Source organism: Pholcus phalangioides, unplaced genomic scaffold, assembly GCF_987345545.1.
Source record: "Pholcus phalangioides strain wild (caught in Gottingen) unplaced genomic scaffold, Ppha-v1.0 ptg000007l_1, whole genome shotgun sequence".
Lineage (NCBI taxonomy): Eukaryota > Metazoa > Arthropoda > Arachnida > Araneae > Pholcidae > Pholcus > Pholcus phalangioides.
In genome coordinates this window covers 30,374,770-30,393,953 of record NW_028301600.1, presented here as the reverse complement: position 1 = coordinate 30,393,953, position 19,184 = coordinate 30,374,770, and the positions used below count along the sequence as shown (strand labels likewise).

The 19,184-nt window shown below is 32.8% G+C and overlaps 1 protein-coding gene across 2 annotated transcripts in view; it reads right to left on the bottom strand.

The window, feature by feature from the left end:
* The window catches only part of LOC149085159 (glycerol kinase 5), a 37,489-nt gene that overhangs the window by 1,931 nt on the left and 16,374 nt on the right, over positions 1-19,184 (bottom strand). The window contains exons 8-14 of one of the 2 annotated variants that reach the window (XM_089233009.1): positions 15,334-15,407; positions 11,808-11,868; positions 9,196-9,322; positions 5,643-5,750; positions 4,088-4,138; positions 3,022-3,065; positions 1,297-1,475 (exon numbers count right to left, since the gene is read on the bottom strand). In XM_089233009.1, coding sequence (XP_089089135.1) covers positions 1,297-1,475; positions 3,022-3,065; positions 4,088-4,138; positions 5,643-5,750; positions 9,196-9,322; positions 11,808-11,868; positions 15,334-15,407 — 644 coding nt within the window. The remainder of the gene's footprint in view (positions 1-1,296; positions 1,476-3,021; positions 3,066-4,087; positions 4,139-5,642; positions 5,751-9,195; positions 9,323-11,807; positions 11,869-15,333; positions 15,408-19,184) is intronic. The other variant, XM_089233011.1, reaches the window with a different exon arrangement.

Below are 19,184 nucleotides of genomic sequence, written 5' to 3'. Positions count from 1 at the left end.
AAACAATCATTAAAATTTTGAATATAAACATGTTTTTTCACATGTTTTATTCTTATATATTGCCAACATCAGATGTTCCAGATAGTATTAGTATGTTATAGTAACCTAAAGTCTGTTTCAGATAACTTGGGTCCGAATGTAAATAAGCTGCTGCACCAATTTTTCTTCCAGATAACTTTGAAATAATACGGAATAAATAAATAAAAATTATGACATATTTTATGATAATGACAAAGGAATATATTTTTGGTGGTGTTGCACTCTAAAGGCTGAAACACACTACACTGACGTGATGTGTTTTCTCGTCATGTCAGGGACTTTGTAAATTCTGATTCGTGGAAATTCTGTGAGGTGGGAATTTCATGTCATATAATTTCAACGTCACAGAATTCCTGCGAATCAGAATTCACAACGTCTCTGACGAGACGTGATAATTGCGTCACGTCAGCGTAGTGTGTTTCGGCCTTAAGAGAGGTGAAATGATCTTCAACCAATCACTTTGAGTATCCAGGGCTCCCATTCAAAAAATTAGAAAAAGTAGGACGGTAGGGTACCCCCCAGACAACATAACCATAGCATAATAAAAAAAAACCTAAAAAAATTTTTTTTTGAAAAATTAAAATTTTTTTTTATAGCACACTATTTCAGTATCCTGTAAGATTGGCTTGAGCTAAAGGTAAATGACAGAAATGACTTGGTAACAAAAATTATTTTTGGCCAAAATAGGGTACTAGCAACCATAGATAATTTTTTTCTGTCTCCCCTCACAATATATATTACATTCTTTTTTGGAGTCTTCTACAGTCCAGTCTGTCAACTCTCTTCGACAATGCACATATCTATGATTCCCTACTCAATTAAAATCAGTTAAATGAATTTTGTTGATAGGTTTTGGTGGAAAAGTAGGACAAAACTAGAAAGTAGGACAAAACCGAGAAATTAGGGCAAAAGTAGGACATTTTACCAAAAAGTAGGAAAAGTGGGAGCCCTGACTATCGCACACATGCTTTTGTTGACATTTGGATCGAATTTAGAAGGAACAAAGTTTATTTAGACATCACACAGTCCTAAATGATATTATCAATAGAAGTAGTTCTTTTATTTAGAACTGATCAAGCACTGGTTATTTCTTATGACACTGGAAAATAGGAATTTGGGAAGCTAAAATTTAAAAAAAAAAATTTACTTTGTGAGCAAAACAATTTATATCTATTAAGAAAAATATTTTATTATAACACAAGAGGAAAGAAAAAGCATTCATATAAAAGCATATATATATATATATATATAACTAACCTTATTTTATCAGAAACTTTGTTTCCTTCAACAATTAATGACCCATAGAGTGAATAAGTCTGGAAAAGTATCGCTTCAAGAATGGCTCTCACTAAATGCGCTTTTGTGGTGTCTGGTTTTAAACCAGTGAAAACAGAAGAACAAGCATAATATTCCCCATTCCTTTTTTCTTTGATAGCCTATTAAAACAATCTATAGAGGTCAGTTGGTGAAAGAAAATGAAAATAAATAGCAAACAGTGTACTGTACATAATATACAAACCTATCTTTCAATAGTTTTTAGAATTTATGCGCTTATCAAACTCAACTACTTAGCAAGACATACAATGATTCTAATACTATAACTTTTGTGTTGTAGGTGTGAAGCTAGAGCTTTTGCAAATGCTCCGAAATGTTATTTTGATTTTAAAAGATTTATGAAGTTCTTTAGAAAATAAGCAATGATTTTTTTCAGCAAGCATATATTTCTGCATTACCTTCAAACAAACTTATTATATTTGTATTATTTTCATGAGCATGTCTTACTAGAACTAATCACCATGTGACTTCTAGTATGTTTTGAAAGAGAAAAGAAAAACTGGAGTAAAAAAAACAAAAAAAAAATGTATCATAAAAAATACTTGTGTATAAGCTGAGTTTTTCTGTTCAAAAATTTGTTCCTATATTGGAGGGGGATGCCTTAAACACAAGTATGCATGGCAATTATTATATTGATTTTTTTAGAAAAAAAAATAGTATAGACCAACCAGTCATTATATTTATTTCTATACCAAAGCACAGCTGTCTATGTTATTTAGCATGACTATTATGACATATAGAAAAAATGCTGTGATGTTAATAATACAGTAAACATTGCTTATTAGAATCAGGAATAATGTCATCATTCACATATTGTTATCACTTTTGCAAAGAACAGACCTATACAAAAATATGAGCAAAACTTTGTTTATAGTTATCAGGATTTCAGTTGATGTTATCTTTTTTTGCACAATTTGAAGCCTAAGGTTGAACCAGATTTATTTTTTCCTTTATAAGTTATTGTTATCAACCCACCACACTATATAGGAAGCCAGTTCCCAATGCCCTAATCAAGCTCTAGTAGCCACTATGGTCTATGTACGTGTGAGATTGATTTTGCAATGGACTTCCTATTGGTCAGTTATTGATCCATTCTAACGTCAGTTCCCTTTTGTTGACCAGATTCACAGTTCTTCGGCCGAGAAAGACTTTCTCTAATAATCTATGGTATGTAAATTTTTGAAAAAAACCCTAATCCACATTGGACAGCTCTATTGTCTTTGCCCCTTACTATGGCTGAATTAAAAGGACAAACTTTTCTTAAAATTAAAAAAAAATCATGTTTTAGAAAAGTCATGTTTTAGTTATTGAATTATCAAAAATGAGTCAGTAGGCTAGCAGCACAAAGTGCACCAACCAATTTTGTACAAAAAAAAAAAGACACCGTTCCTGTTTTTACCTAAACAGGATGTGTAGCCATGTAATTAGCATCACTATTTCTTTTGGATATAGTTATCACAAACCCAGGATCTCAATGTGATGACATAAAGTGGCATGCACTATATCGATTTTAATATAAAATTAATCTGTTTGTTAAATATTTTTTCTCAAAATAATGAAAGACATGCATAGGAACTGTTTTAAATTTTACACATTTCTGCTGTTTTATAAAAACAATTTTCACAATTTACAGTGCATAAATCTTACCTGTACTTTACTTAATGGTGGAAGGAAATAAACACCTCCATTGTCTGAAAAAAAAATTAATCAAGAGACCATTGTTAAAAATAAAAAATAAATATAATAAAAATAAATGAAAAATAATGATTGAGTCAGTAGAAAAAATAATTCACACACAAAATATTAGCCTATACCTAGTTTTATAATGTATTTAGTTCAAACAAGAAATAATTTTTAGTTTTATCACCTTAAATCAGTAGTTCATAAACTAAAGGGTCACAATCTCCTGAGAGGTTGCATTAATGAGATGGGAGGGACTCGTAAAAAGATTGCAGACCTTTAGAGAGATTAATAGTGTGATCACTATTACCTATATTACAGTAGTAAACAAAACCAATTCTTACACCAAGATCTAACAAAGGATTCATAACAATTTGACACTGAAATCAACAGATTGTTGTTTGAAAGTAAATTTGGAAAAATATGTAGGAGAAATGAAAGCGTATCCTGATAAGGATACGCTTATTATGCTTCTACATCTTACCTGGCAGGTAAGATGTAGAAGAAATGAAAAAAATTGCTTTCTAAGAGGCAAAATTCATAAGAGGAAAATAATGACTTGTAGACTTCATTAGAAATAAACAAAGAAGCTAACAATATACAAAGGATTTATGAAAAAAAGCGTAAATCTTTTATATTATTAGAATGACATTAATGATAAAGTTGTAGTATAATGTTATTGATGTTTGGGTTCTTCAAAAAAATTGTGATTTAACAGACAACACCTTAGACCCTATTAATCCATTAAATTGAGGGTTTACTGAAGTACTTTTCAAAGTGTGTCACTGCTCCCGGGGACGTTGCCAATATTTGTCAGAGATGTGGCAGCAAGCTAGGCATACTGATGTGTACCCGCTCAGTGCTTTAAATTAGTTATTTTCTATACAATTCGGTTAAGCTGTGAACAAACGATTACTAGCACAAGGGAGCAATAGGTGGAAAAATTTTGAGAAATATTGGTTTACTATAATGAGAAAAATTCAATTAGTATGATTATAATAGAAAAATTGAGAGAGAAATTCTTGCAACTGACCTTTCACAGACAATGCCAATTTGCTAGATTGCTGAGGATCATCTAGTAATCCTAAATGTGAAATTATAAAGCTGTACGTAATTTATTTTATTGTACTACTACTTTGTGTAACAGTATAATTTTAATATGATCTTTGATGAGATATTTCTGATATGAGATCTTGTAAAGACAGGAAAATGTAAAAATTCTTTTTTTCAAACATTCATGGTAAACAAATTGAAAAATATGAAATCATTTATTGATTCATTCAATGAAAAAAATATATATTATTTGAATTCCACAAAATTAAACATTGATAAAGCTTGGATGGCTTACAATGGTCCTATATTTACAATGCTATCATAAAATAAATGAAATCATGTTTGACAAGCTTACAGAATTCCTAGTATTTATCAGAATGAAAATTCATGAAAACTGAAACATTATGAAATTTATACATTGCACTTTTTAACTTCTTACTTAGTTTTATTTTTTCATTAAGTTTTTAGATACTAATACCGAAGTGGAACAAATATTAGCTGACAGTGAAAAATCACAGAAAGTGTACCCTTCAGCTTCCTACTCATTTTTTTCCCTGCAACATTGTTCATGATGGCCTTCGGTAAATGGTGAAAGTACCATGCTAGTTTATCAGTGAGAAACCTAGATATTTTTTTGCATTGTTTTTGAACTTGACACTCCAGCATAGACAGAGATAAAAAGGAAGAAAAAATAAGTTAATAAAAAAAAAAAAAATCCATACACATAAACTTATGCTAGAGATAACTGAGAAATTAGTTACAATCCATGCTGTTTGTCTTCAATGAAAATTTCTTAGCATCCAAAGGATTAATAACACACCTTTAACATTAAAATTAGAGACAAAGTAAGAGAATGCAATATGATTTTCATTATTCTTTTCATTATTAGTGCACTTTCAACATCCACCTCTGGCAATAGATCAGAATTATTTGGTGCTGCATGCTTACGTGCACATAGTCTCATGCAAAGACTCTTTCTTTCTTTCTTTCAAATTAATCACAACTCTGGTCTATCACTATGGGTAATTTACTACCGAGTGAGTTGTGCCGGAATGTGAGTACCTAACAGTCTGAGTGCATATATAGCGTTGTGTCTGGTTTTTCAGTGCTGCCATATATATTTCATAAATGAAGTGTAATGATTGAATATTTGTACTATTGTAGGCCTGTTTCTCTCTATGACGAGACTTTTTAATGGGGAGATTGGCTCGAAATTGGTGCCTCAAAGTTGGGAATTACAAAAAATCAACTTCAGCCAACCACCACTGCAGCGATGGTGGGGTTCGAACCCGGATCCTTGTGATGCAAGTCTGTCACTATCGCCGCTCGACCACCACAGTGGCTCATGCACAGACACTGTTTCAATACTCATTGGATCATATTATTGCACAAGTCACTTCATACTCACACGACGGCTGATTAAAACTAAAGGTAAGAGGACTATTCACTTGCTGGCAGGCAGGTGACAATACTAAAAATTCTTTAAAAAGTGATAATTTTAGTTTCTTGTGCCAATAAAGCAGCATATCTCTTACCCCAACTATTTGCCCATGTGATGATGGTGCCAGTATCAGAATTACCACACTCCACAATGTATGTTGCAGTTCCATCAATCACCCATCCAACCAAAGGATAAACTTCTCCTTGAAAAGTAACAAATACTTTTTTCACACTCTTATATTATTATTGAATACATTGCTGAATTAATTAAATAGTTAATATATGAAAAAGTTCAGTAAATACAGTGCGAGACATAATAAGACACCATGAATATTCACAGGAAAATGAATGGAAAGAATGTTTCCACAAACTTAACAAAACTTAAATACATGTATCGGCCATGTTGTTTGCAAGTGTGAATGAAATTACAAGGACGTCCAAGAAATAGTTTTTGATATTTTAATATTTTTTGGGAATTCTAGTAAGAAATTAAAGGACAGAAATATAAAACATTTTCACTTCCACCATTTTACAGTGGTTACTGTGCTACTTTATGCAAACCATTTTTTTTACGTCACTGGATAACAAACCAATAAAAATATTCCCTCTTTACAACTACCTCATCAGTAGAAAAAAAATGTCATGAATACAGCGCTGCAAGAAAGTGAAATTCATGAAATTTGGCAATTACATGGCATTGCTTTAAAACGGCATGTTTCTAAAACGTATATAGCAAATAAAATTGAACATTCTCAATGTGCCATCACACATTTTTTAGGCCGTGAAATGATCTGGCCGCACCCCATGCTTGCCTGCCCAATAAAAATGCAATGCTTGTGTGCCTGCAGTAAGGAGCAAAATATCCAGAAATATAAAATCTACTTTACAACTTCAGGGCTCATAGGGAACAATTTCAAGAGTCAAGTTCTACAAGTAACTCATGAAAAAAAAGAGGAAAAAACCTTCATTAACTTTGAAAAACGAACAGGATCATTTTAGGGCCATCATTTCAACTTTTTTTTCCGGGGGGCAAAGCACATGTACTCAATGTATGTATGTATGTATATATATATATATATACCATTTTTAGTGCATTTTCAGAAGCCAGGGCAATGCACCCTCCTGCCCCCCCCCCAAATGATGGGCCTTGATTGTTTCACTCTCACAAAACGTACGGGGTCTTTTACTCATCAGTAGTATTTTGCTCTGTTCTCCGATGAAAAAATTCAATCTTGATGGTCCAAATGATTTTCATTCATATTGGCATGATTTGAGGTCTGCAATGGAGCAATTAATAAGCCATCAAATGGATGATTCAGTGATGGTTTGAGAGCATTTTCTGCTCAAGGAAAGACGTGTAGTTTTTCTACTCTCAAAGATGAATTCAAAAAGCTATATAGAACTTTAGCAAGAGCAACTTGGTATATATAAAGAAGTCCTCTTTGTGCCAAAGATTGCATATTCCTACAAGATAATTTGTTAATTCACATATGTCTAGTCACACAAAGCAGTGTGGTTCAAGTAAGAAAACATCAATGTTCTTTCATGGTTGGCTCGTTCTCTTGACCTCAACCCCATGGAAAACTTGTAAGTCTTTGCAGATCAGTATACTCAGGTAGGATGCACTTTTCTTCCATCGAGCATCTAAAAGCCACAATATCACCGGCTTGGAATGATGTCTCTTGTGATACTCTCATTGATTTATTGATTTGGTTGAATCCATACCAAATCACATTTTTGCTTTGATTAGCCACAGAGGTGGTTGTACAAAATATTGATTTTTATAAATTTCTATGTAGTTTGTTTGAATTTTATTTTACTTTTTTTAGATGTCATATTTTGTCTGTACTATATTTTTTATTTTTCCATAAAATAATGTTAAAATCATGTTTCAAATTCCCAATATTTGGTATAAAGTTATTTTGCACTATCATAAAACAGCTTGGAATTTTTGATATTTTAACTTCACTCCTTGTGATTTCACTAAAATTTAAAAATCTCTCATAATTACATCTTGCACTGTATAGCAAGTATTTTCAAACAATTAAAATAAAAATATTGTGAACTGGGACTGACTTACGGTACAGATTTTAAACATCTTTTGTATTATCACCCTTATGTAAATTAAAATTTTTTAATACTACCGCTAAAAAGAAGTTTTTAGTTATTTTTTATGTAAGGATAATTGCTTGTAACTTAAACTGAAGAGCCAAAAAAAACTGTTACAGGCATGCGTATGCAAATAAAGAGATATGGAACCAATCAGAGTACGGCGCTGCGATCGCAATGCCTATATAACACAACAAGTGTCTGGCATAGTTGTTAGATCTGTTACTGCTGCTACAATGGCAGGTTATCGAGATTTAAGTGAGTTTGAACGTGGTGTTATAGTCGGCGCACGAGAGATGGGACATAGCATCTCCAAGGTAGCGATGAAATTTGGATTTTCACGCACGACCATTTTACGAGTGTATCGGGAATCCGGTAAAAAATTAAATCTATGACATTGCTGTGGCCGGAAAAAGATCATGCAAGAACGGGACCAACGACGACTGACGGGAATCTTTAAACGTGACAGACGTGCAACCCTTCCGCAAATTGCTGCAGATTTCAATGCTGGGCCATCAACAAGTGTCAGCGTGCGAACCATTCAACGAAACATCATCGATATGGGCTTTCGGAGCCGAAGGCCCGAAACATAAGACACATAAGTAAAAGGCATATAAGTGAATAGCATTATTTATATCTTTGACCTGCAGTGCATATAATTATCTTATAACTGAGAGAAACATATAAGTGAGAGATCACTGTATTGGAATTAAGTCACCTTGCAAATATTAAACATTTCACTTAAATAAAGCAACTCTATAAAAAAACCAGTATCTAACAAACTGATTTAATGAGATTAATTATTATCCACAGTCAAGTATTATGACCCTTTTTCGCTCAGTTATAAGATGATTACATGCACTCCCGGTCAAAGATATTATGTAAATAATGCTATTCACTTATATGTCTCTCACTTATGTGTCTTTTTTTTTTCTTGTTCTCTTGCACCAATGCATGAGAGAGAGAGAGATCACTGTATTTTATATTTGTTATAGGCAAACACAGTTATACAGATGCCATGAATATATAAGAAAATGATAACTAGACCACTAACAATAAGTATACTTACCAAAGCAACTTTTATCAAGACTATAAGATATAATTACTATGCACTGTAAACAAAGTTGTGCAATGTTTTCATAGCCTTAGAACACAAGTTATGATAAAAGTAGGTGGGAAAGAAAAGGCGGGATAATTATGAGAGATTTAGGCATCATTTTTAATCATAGAGGCCTACTCTGGTGGCTGAACTTGGAGTCACCCATTTTCTTTACAGTGGCTATGGCACCATTTAAAATGAGAAATTAAAGTATGTCACCAAGTCACCCCAGTTTACCAAATGTTTTAAGATGTAGAAGATTTTAAATTAAAAAATGAATTTCATAAAAAGTCTTTCAATAAAAATGCTACATTTAAAAAAGTTTGCTAACAAAGTTTTGAAAAAATTAGGATCTCAAGATTCAAAATTTTGAAAAAATTGCATTTTTAACTCGGAAGTTAAATTCAATTAGATACATAAACATGAATCTGAGTATTTACCATTCTGAGATGTAGAGGGCACTGAACCAGTATTGACATCAAAAAATGTTCCAGTTCCCATTGTACAATTCACATCACCAACATCAAAACAGCATTGACCAAACATTGATGATTGCTGATCTCCAACCTACCGAATCATTTTTAATTAGTTTGTGAGAGCAATTTTATGCAGAAATGGAGTTTGTGAAATTGAAGTGTCTATAGAATAGTTTTGTCAAATTTCAGGATAAATATATATGTATTACAATGAAACCCTGGAAGCTGGTAAAACATAAGATTCACCAAAAGAGGTGACTGAAGTAAGAAAAATTAAAATTTTTAAAAGCATTATTTACAATCAATTGATAACTATTTTGAATATAAACTTGATCATTCATGGAATTTATATTACATCTGTAATTACAATGAAAATTCAATTGATATATGATATAAATTTTTTATTAATATTTCTCCCATCTTTTCAAAACACAAAAAATCCAGTTGTTAATTGTAGCTTAAGTTTGTATATGGCACTGAAGAATATGAAGATCCTCCAGGTTCGACCACGTGACATATCATCTAGCTGATGATCCTAAAAATCTATTTTTGTAAACTGCCAAATACAGTCGGCCGCTTGTATTCGCAGGGGTTATGTTCCAGGGGCGACTGTGAATACGGAAATCCGCGAGTAACCAAAACCATGGTGTTTTTTTTAACGTATCTTGTTTATTGAACATCATGAGAAAGAGCAGGGTGACAGAGGTAGAAGGGAATGTAGAAGAGGGTGCCACATTTGTTGGCAATGTTTTCTGAAAGAACACTGTGATTACTGTTTGCCGTTTCTTCTTCTTCATATCATCAAGTATTTAGACCATTCTCAAACCTTTCCTACTTCAACATGTCAACTTCTTCTTCTTACTTGTCCCACAAGTCTTTTCCACACTTCTTTTGAAATCCTAGGCTGCGGTCTCTGGCTCTTATGTGCCACTGGGCGCACGTGTGCAATTCTTCTCTCTAGTCATTGGGTTTAGCTATCCATTTCAGTCAAATGACTTATATGTTACATCGAGTTGATAGCTGTCTTCATGGGGAGAACAACGTGAGTGATTTTATACTTTCGAGCACGGGCATGGGGGAGGGGCACTGCTATAAATCTTTGCTAACTTTTTCCAACACAACCCTTCATTTTTTGTACGAGAAACACATGGATCTTGTAGGTGATGCAAAGTTTTCGCTGACAAAAGTGCAGCTACAGCCACTGTTGCTCGAATTTCAGATCCCTTTTTCTTGATATATCTTACCGTAGATTAGTTGATTCTGTAATGGCAGGCCACAGCAGCAATTGACTTACTTTCGCCAAGCATAGTCAATATATCCAATTTTTCTCGTAGAGTTTTCAATTTTTTTGCCTTTTCGAAGCATTATCAGTAGCACTACAAAAATGAGCCATCCTAAACACGCACAACTCAAATTTTATAAGCAAAACACGTGAATGATGATTGCTGAGTGTTGCCAAAAAAAATTCCAATAAAGAAAAAAATCCTGCAAATATGGAAACCCACAAATACGTACAATAAGTTTTATTTCATGACATAAAGAAAAAGTTTTTTTTAACAAAATTCGACCCCAAAGGGGGTCATAAGGGGGTTCAAAAGTTATAGAAAAAAATCATGCCAAGCCGAAACCGGTGGAGCCAATATTTGTGAAATTTGGTCAGTAGGTTTATTTTATGATGTAGACTCTCTAAAGCCCTGTTTACATGTGAAAGATTGGGCAGGGGGTAGCTTTGGTAATCATTACCTGCATGACAACTCTTTTTCCTCATGTGGAGAAAAAAGGTGGTGCAGAAATCCGTCAAAAGAGTCCCTAAATGATCTTTGTTGCGGAATAATGGTGGGTGACTTCGACCTCCTCTCCCATAATCCTTTGTGCCACGAAAACTGCTGTTAGCTCCTTCGTCAGCCATCTTGAGCCAACCACTCATTCAATAACGTGACCAATGACGACTTCCGAAAAGAAGGGGGAATACCGGCATAAACTAAATGGCATGTAAACGGGTTGTAATGAATATCCGGGAACTTCCCGAGATGTTTTATTGCACATGTAAACAGGGCTTAAGAAGGGTTTTTCAAAATTTGACCCCGAAAGGGGTCATAAGGGGGGTTCAAAAGTTATACAGAGAAATCACGTCAAGCCAAAACTACTGAAGCTATATTTATGAAATTTGGTCAGTAGTTTTATTTCAGGACATAAAGACTCACTTTAAGAAGGTTTTTCAAAATTTGACCCTTAATGGGGTCATAAGGGGGAGGGTCAAAATGCTATGTAGAGAAATCATGCCGAGTGAAAACCGCTGAAACTATAAATTTGAAATTTGGTCAGTATCTTCATTTTATGATGCAAAGACTCGCTAAAAAGGGATTTCTCAAAATTCACTCCCTAAAGAGGTCTCAAGGAAGAATTTTCGGATTACCAAATTCACACACGAGCAAAGCCACGGGTGACAGCTAGTGTTTTATATTTCAATTTCACAAGTTAAAAATAGAAACAATTAAAAACCATTTCTCATTTTATAATTTCTTACCAATAGGAAAACATGAGAAAAAATACATATAAATGCAGTATATACATACCAAGGCATTGATAGGTATTGAGAAACCAAATATATCAGATAAGGTCTCACCATACATGTCACTGAAAAATAAAATGTAGTTTAATATAAAATCATTTTGAACAACTTTTTTCCTCCAGTTTTCAATTATTTTTGAACTTCATTGTTGGTATATAGCTGGCATAGTTGTGTGAATGTTTTTTTCTCCCTATTAAGTACCCACGTAGTATAAAGATATATAATTTGACAGTAACAAAATTCCTTGCTATAGGGTATGAATACCAACATTATTTAAAGAGAAAAATAAATTTTACATAAAAAATATAGACTTTGAAAAAAATTTTAAAGTATTTTTTGCCACCATATTTTTTATTGAGGTGTTTCCCAATATACTCTCAACTATTTCTTTTATAGCTCAGATAGCATCTTTGTTTTAAAAATTTTAGTCTTATAAAAAGCATAACTTATAGCGAATGGCATCAACTTGGAGTTTAAGAATTCTTAAGTGCTTGAATTCAAATTTGCTTTTAATATAAATTTAAAAGTTATACTTACACTATCTGTTAAAAAAGAAAAAAACACACATAAGTAGACCATGGTAAAAACATAATTTTTGTTTTAAGAAAATTAAATTTTCTTTCTGAGTTACTTACTAATACCTAGAGTTACAAGTGTCTCAAATTGTGAGTAATCCAAGTTAAAAGCAGAAATACTGTTCTCTTATTATTCGTCAAGCAATTTTAGTGAAAAAAAATGTTTCAACTAGAGAAAATGTTCAACTTGAAAATTTGCAGATGTATGGGAAAAAGCTCATTCCACACAAGAAAGATAGACTGCTTTAAAAAATTTGAAGTACTGTACTGTGAATTTGTCATTTAAACAGTTCTTGCATTTTTTACGCATAGAATACATTACTACTAAACCATACATGCACCTTTTAAACATTCATCTGGGGAATTTCTGATGAATTGATGTGTGTTGGGAAGTGTTGCATGTATGTGCGTTCTCTAACATTTTTATGAATTTCCGAGGTGTGCGTATTTGAAGTGCTGCTATCTAAAGAATTACATGTGCAAGTGGAGATGATGATTGAAATAAGTGACAGAACTACAGTTACATGAACAGTGATTGAAATAAGTTTTTCATTTGAAGATCTGCCTGTATTTAAAAAGAAACTTAAGGGGAGGGTGTAGCTAGTATTTCATTGCTCAAAGTTGGAATAGCACAAACCACAACAACCCACTTCAGCTGACCACCAATGTATTACCAGCTGTCTTCCAACCCTGGCTTTTGCAGCATGAAGCTACCATGATACTCACACAACAACACATGCTGTACTGTAACAGTTCAATCAATTTCTGTATGAGTATTAATCCTCTGGAATACATGGCCTTGTGTACACATAAATCCAATATTTTTCTTTATCTGTGTAGCAGGAAATGATTGAATGCTGTGATCTTATGGTTTGGTCTAGCTATGTTTTCTATCCATGTCTATCAATTCAGTATATTTTTGAAGGATTAGTTGTGAATCCACAGTTATTGTTTCGTCATCAAAAGATGTGCTGCTTGCACAGAGAGGAAAGTTTCATACATAATTTACCCATTCATGTGCTAAATCATTAAAATAAAAGCTTTTTATGGAAAAAAAACCTCTGTATTATGTTTGAATGAAGAGGTTTTCTGTAAAAATGGGAACTGAATTTTATGTTCTTTTGTCAAAAAGAACTTATAAAAAATGAGAGCAAGGCTATCAAGTGTCAAGCATATAATGTTACATTTTAGTCACACATTCAGGTAGATTAATGCCTGAAAAATTTGTTATTTTTTCATCCTGATATAGTGTTCGAATATTAAGAATTACATTTTTCTAAAAAATAAAGTTTCGGATTTTGATTCTTACTTTTCTAAGTTAAAAAATGGGAGTGGACTTGTCAGGAGTCATGGATGGTGCAATGTTGTATTTTTAGCACACATTTCTGAGCATTAATATAGTGGAGGTATGAGCCAAATTAAAGAGATCTGCATGGTTTCAAATAAGAAAGTTTACTATGAAATATAAGTAACTTTCAGGAGCAAATTAAACTTGTAACTCAAGGTACTGCTACATACTGTATTTTGAATAGTCATGCCAGTAAATAAAATAATTATTCAAAGATATGTAATTCTGCACTTAAGTCAACCTTAATTATATAACAATGTTATATAATACATATAATTTTAATCATCTCTGTCAAATACCAAAAACGACTGATTATCCCAAGTTGAGTAATTACTGAAACTGTTCGGCTAATTATTTTTGCTAATATTTTAATTGTTAAAAATATCATAGTCATTTAAAATTAATATATTTTTTATATCATCTGTTTAGCTATCAGAACTACTAATCAGGGCATGTTTCTCATAAGTTTGAGCCTTGAGCAAACAGGGCTTTTTGAGCCCCCCCCCCCCCCATATACAGCGTTCTTTGAGACAGAGGCATCCACAGAAAGATATGGCCATGGAGGGCCCATGTTCCCTCCCACACAATGATGAAAACCTAAAAATATTTGTTGATATTTCTCTAAAATATTGAAACATCAAAGAAAATGTTAATTTTCACCCCCTCCCCCAAAATGATGGGCTCTGGACACGTGCCTTGTTTGCCCATGCAAGAAACAGACTCTGCTACCAATATACAGGGTGCATAGCAAACAGGGGATATGTCATTTTACTGGCAAACCGTTGATTCAAGAGGCATACTTCCAATTAGAAAAAATATCCAAATAATGCGTAGTACTCAGATATGTCAGAGAAAAGGGGTTTCCAAGGGGTTGTAATAGTTATCAAAAAAATTTACTTTTTATACAGTCCTGTGTGCCCCAAGGTCCAATTAAAGTTGTTGCCCTGTCTCTCCTGATGCTAACTAAAAACATTTTCATGTTTTAAGTGCAATATTCACTGAGATATTCAAATTTGAACCAGAGAGAAAATTTGGGAAAGAACAGTGTTAAAAGTGGTAAAACCGTTTTACCTGCATTTAATGCTGTTCTTTCCCAAAATTCCTCCATTTTTCAAATTCGAATATCTCAATGAATACTGCACTTAGAAACGTGTAATTTTTTTAGTTGGCATCAGGAGAGACAGGGCAACAACTTTCTAATTGGACTTTGGGGCACACAAGACTGGATAAAAAGTTAATTTTTTTATTTTGATAACTATACAACTTCCTTGCAACATGAATGACATATCTGAGTACTACACCTTATTTGGAAACTTTCTCTAATTGGAAGTTTACCTCTAAGATAAACAGTTCACCAGTAAAATCCCATATGCCCTGTTTGCTATGCACTCTGTATATACAGCAAACTTCTCACTAATGGATAACCATGGGACCAACAATTTTATCCCTAAATATATAGTTAAATACATCGAATCCCTATTTCACAGGATTTTCAGAAATATCTGTCAGTGGGAAGTGTCCAGTATGGGAGGTTCTGATAAATATAAAATGCATAATAAAAAACATCACATTCATATGTTTGCTGACACAACAATAAAATAGTTCACCTGGTATTTTTTACATGAGGCAGAATTTCAATGGGTATTTTGAATATTTTCAATACTGTATCAGACCATTTCATCTGGAAAACAAAGATTAGATGAAACCAACACCTATGTACAAGAGAATATATTTCAAATCAGGTCATATCCTTAGTGAATAGCTTTTGAGTTCTTATCAAAGTTCATTAATGAAAAAGTACATGTGAAACACATAATCAACTTAAAATAATTTCTTGTTTGTAAAAAATAATGGTTTTGTACTCTCTTATCAATAGTTAAACCTTAAATAATGGTTTTGTACTCTCTTATCAATAGTTAAACCTTAAATAATGGTTTTGTACTCTCTTATCAATAGTTAAACCTTAAATAATGGTTTTGTTCCCAGTAGAGCCTTTCTTATCTGGCATAATTGTATAGAGGGTCAACCTGATTAGAGAAAATATGGATTATCATAGGTGAGTTATCAGAATTGGGTGCACACAAAACTGATTTTTTTTCTATACATGCAATCAGTTGGATACTTTGAAGTAAAATATTTAGTCGAATGAGCAAATATAATTGAAAGACTAGGGAAATAAATTTCAATTAAAAATACAGATTGTTTTATGGAGTAGATAGGGACATAAAATATATGTGCAGTAACATAGGATCACTCTTACAAAATATTGAGTATTCTTTAAAAAAAAATCTGTTGATAAATCTTGCTTCAAGCACATAACAAGTAAATTGTGAACTGAATTTGTAAAACAGCAAACTTTCTAGCATGTATTAATCAACTTATTTCACTACCTGGTGCTGGTTGAAATTACTTGCTGTCATTATGGGAAGAGAATAAGCTATCGTGAGAAAACAACAGCCCATCAACCCTAGCCAAACATGCAATAAATTAGAACCTCTCAATACAAGTGTCAAAATTCAGACAAGTGAAATTTCTCAAATGTAGTTTAAATCTAGCATAAGAACCTCAATAATGAACACACATTTTAAACAACGGACCAAGCGCAATGGGAATTCAAGGGTGCGTTACGAAAAGATCAGGATAATAGAGATCCAGACTATAGAGATTCTACTGTATTTGTTAAATTTCAAAATTTGTCTCCTAAACCAGAGAATGTAATTAATTTTAATGAAATATTCTTACAGGCGCCCTTCATTTGAGGGGGGGGGGTCGGAAAGGGCCCGACTTTTGAAAATACACTAAAAATGGTATAAATATATAAAATTATAAATATATTGAGTACATGTTCTTTGCCCCCCCCCCCCCAACAAAGTTGAAATGACGGCCCTGCCTTATTATCTTTTTTGTTGGCAAAACAAGTCTGAGAATATGCATCACAACATACTGTGAAATTTTCAATTAATCTGAAGAAAAATTTTTTGTGTCATTCATTGGCTTTCATTTGATAATACAGTAAAACCTGTCTTCAAAGGAACCTGCATTAAGCAGAAACCTGTCTTTAACAAAAAAAAATTGTCGTCTTGTGATTTCAATGTCAAAATACACATTAAAAACCCTGGATTAAACGGAACCTATCTAACGTGGGAACGGAAAGGAAAATTTTACCCTATAATGGAAAATTTCACACAACTGCTTCGCGACCAATTGACCAAAAGATCATACAAAATATTAGTTCTTCTATCAGAATTTTTAATGCAATGACTGCTTGTCAATGTGAGTTCTACTTCACCCAACATTGGATTTGTAAAAACTGTTACTGTACGTGAAGCTGTGGTTTTTGAAAAGCCACATGTAGTGAAACAGTCGCTTTCTGAAATTGTAAAAAAATTTTCAGTAAAGCGGGCTTTTCTACGGGAGAAATCAGTGTAGTAGTTAGATTTCCAAATGATATACAATGACTTACAAAATAGTATGAAAGCTGCTTTCCGTGATTGCAAGTGTTGAGCATAGCCAGAATTACAGGGAGGTAAAGGGGGGGGGATTGCTGGGGTGGGAAAATTTTACGTGGTAAAATCATCGGATTTTGCAGCAGTCGGGGCAGCAAAATCATGTTGCCCCCCCCCCCTCCCGAAAATCCTAGTTACTGCCCTGGTACTGAAGATTATATAAATATAGACGTTAATGTACAAACTGAACTTAACACAACAGATATTGATGCTCATTGAAAATTTCAGACAACATAAATATAGTCATTTCAGATGAAAAACAGTGTGGGGTGAAGTTTCATACAGATGCTGTGAAAACCTAAATATTTAGTAATTATAGAGTAAATGTACATTATTTTATGTACATTTAAATTAATTAGTTTATTTTAGAGTGATTTATTTTTATTATACTGTAACTCAATTACATATGAGATTGTTACATAATTTTACACGTTGTCAATTGAACCTCTATCAAGCGGAAACCTGTGTTCAATGGAAAAAATCTCAGTCCCTTGCAACTCCATTGTGTGTGAAGACAGGTTTTACTGTACAAATACAACAGGCAAAATGACCTATGAGGTGACTAAAAAAAAGATGCCATAACAAATATAGATGTCATATATTTCTAAAATAAAGCAACCCAATTAATAGTGTATTAATTGGGTTGCATATTAATCATAAACATTAAAAACTGGATAAACATGATAAAATATAATACACTGCCAATAAAACAATATTTATGGTTGTCTTACCTAAGTATGGATAGCTTCTGAAATTATCCCACTAAGTCTATTGCACTTCTTTTTAAACGTATCAATTGTGTTATAATTCACAACCCCTGAGGTAAGAAAACTGGTCCCTCCCAAAACATGCTCCACAATATCTTCTGGAGAACTGAATCCAAAATAGCAGTACCTCTAGTGGCTTCTGATACATGCTGATAAAAAAATTAGAGCACTAAGAAAGTCTCTTTCATATTGATCTCTTCCAATCGATATGATTCAATACTTGAAATCCACTAATATTACAATCCTCTTATGCTTACACATGTAGGAAATTTTGTCATGAAGTTTGGATCCATATTTGGTGGATTATAACAAGTCCCTAAAATAAGCTTATGACGCCTTTTGTTTTCAAGCTTTAAAGTTCAAGTTTAAAATATGTTTGATTTTTTATGGTTGCCTGAAATAGTTCTAATAGATAATTAGCAATTAAAGATTATGAACTTGCTTTCTGCAACATAATATATTTTGATACCCCCTTACCCAAAAATATTCTATTATACCATTCTCTGTATAGATTTATATATTTATAGTACTCTCCATATTGTTGCCATTGGTGCAAAATATCATGTCAAAATTTTTTTTTATGCCACTGAATGAATGAATGAATGCTAGAACTCAGCTGACAGACTTATTCAGTTGCTAAGATCTCCTCCAGCCCAGTTTGTGATATAGCCTGGAACATGTTTTATACAAATACAACGCCACAACAGACAAAATGCCCAACGAGGTCGCTGAGAAAACGCTACGCCACTAAAAGCTTCTATATTTAATATTATGCTTTATATGTCTATATTATGCCACTAAAAAGCTTAAAATTTTCCACTAAGTCAATATTGATTCAATGAAAACTATCAAATGTGAGAGAGTATGGAAAGGAAATTAATCATTTCTAGAGTTCCTAAAACTTTCTTCGGCTTATAAACATATTCTTGACACTGTTTTCCTAATGGTACTTGAAAACTGCTAACTAGCAGTGAAATCACTCATTTTAAGAAAACATATGTCACCTACTACTTGTTTATATAATTATAGCCAATTCATATACATTATAATAGTTGCTGAATTTTTTGTGCTTCAAAACAGTGATTTTAAACCATTGTCATCTCACATTAAACATGAAATAACTTCTGAAACTCTGCGATACACTAAAAACAGGTTGTCTTCGAATTAATATATATATATAGTTAG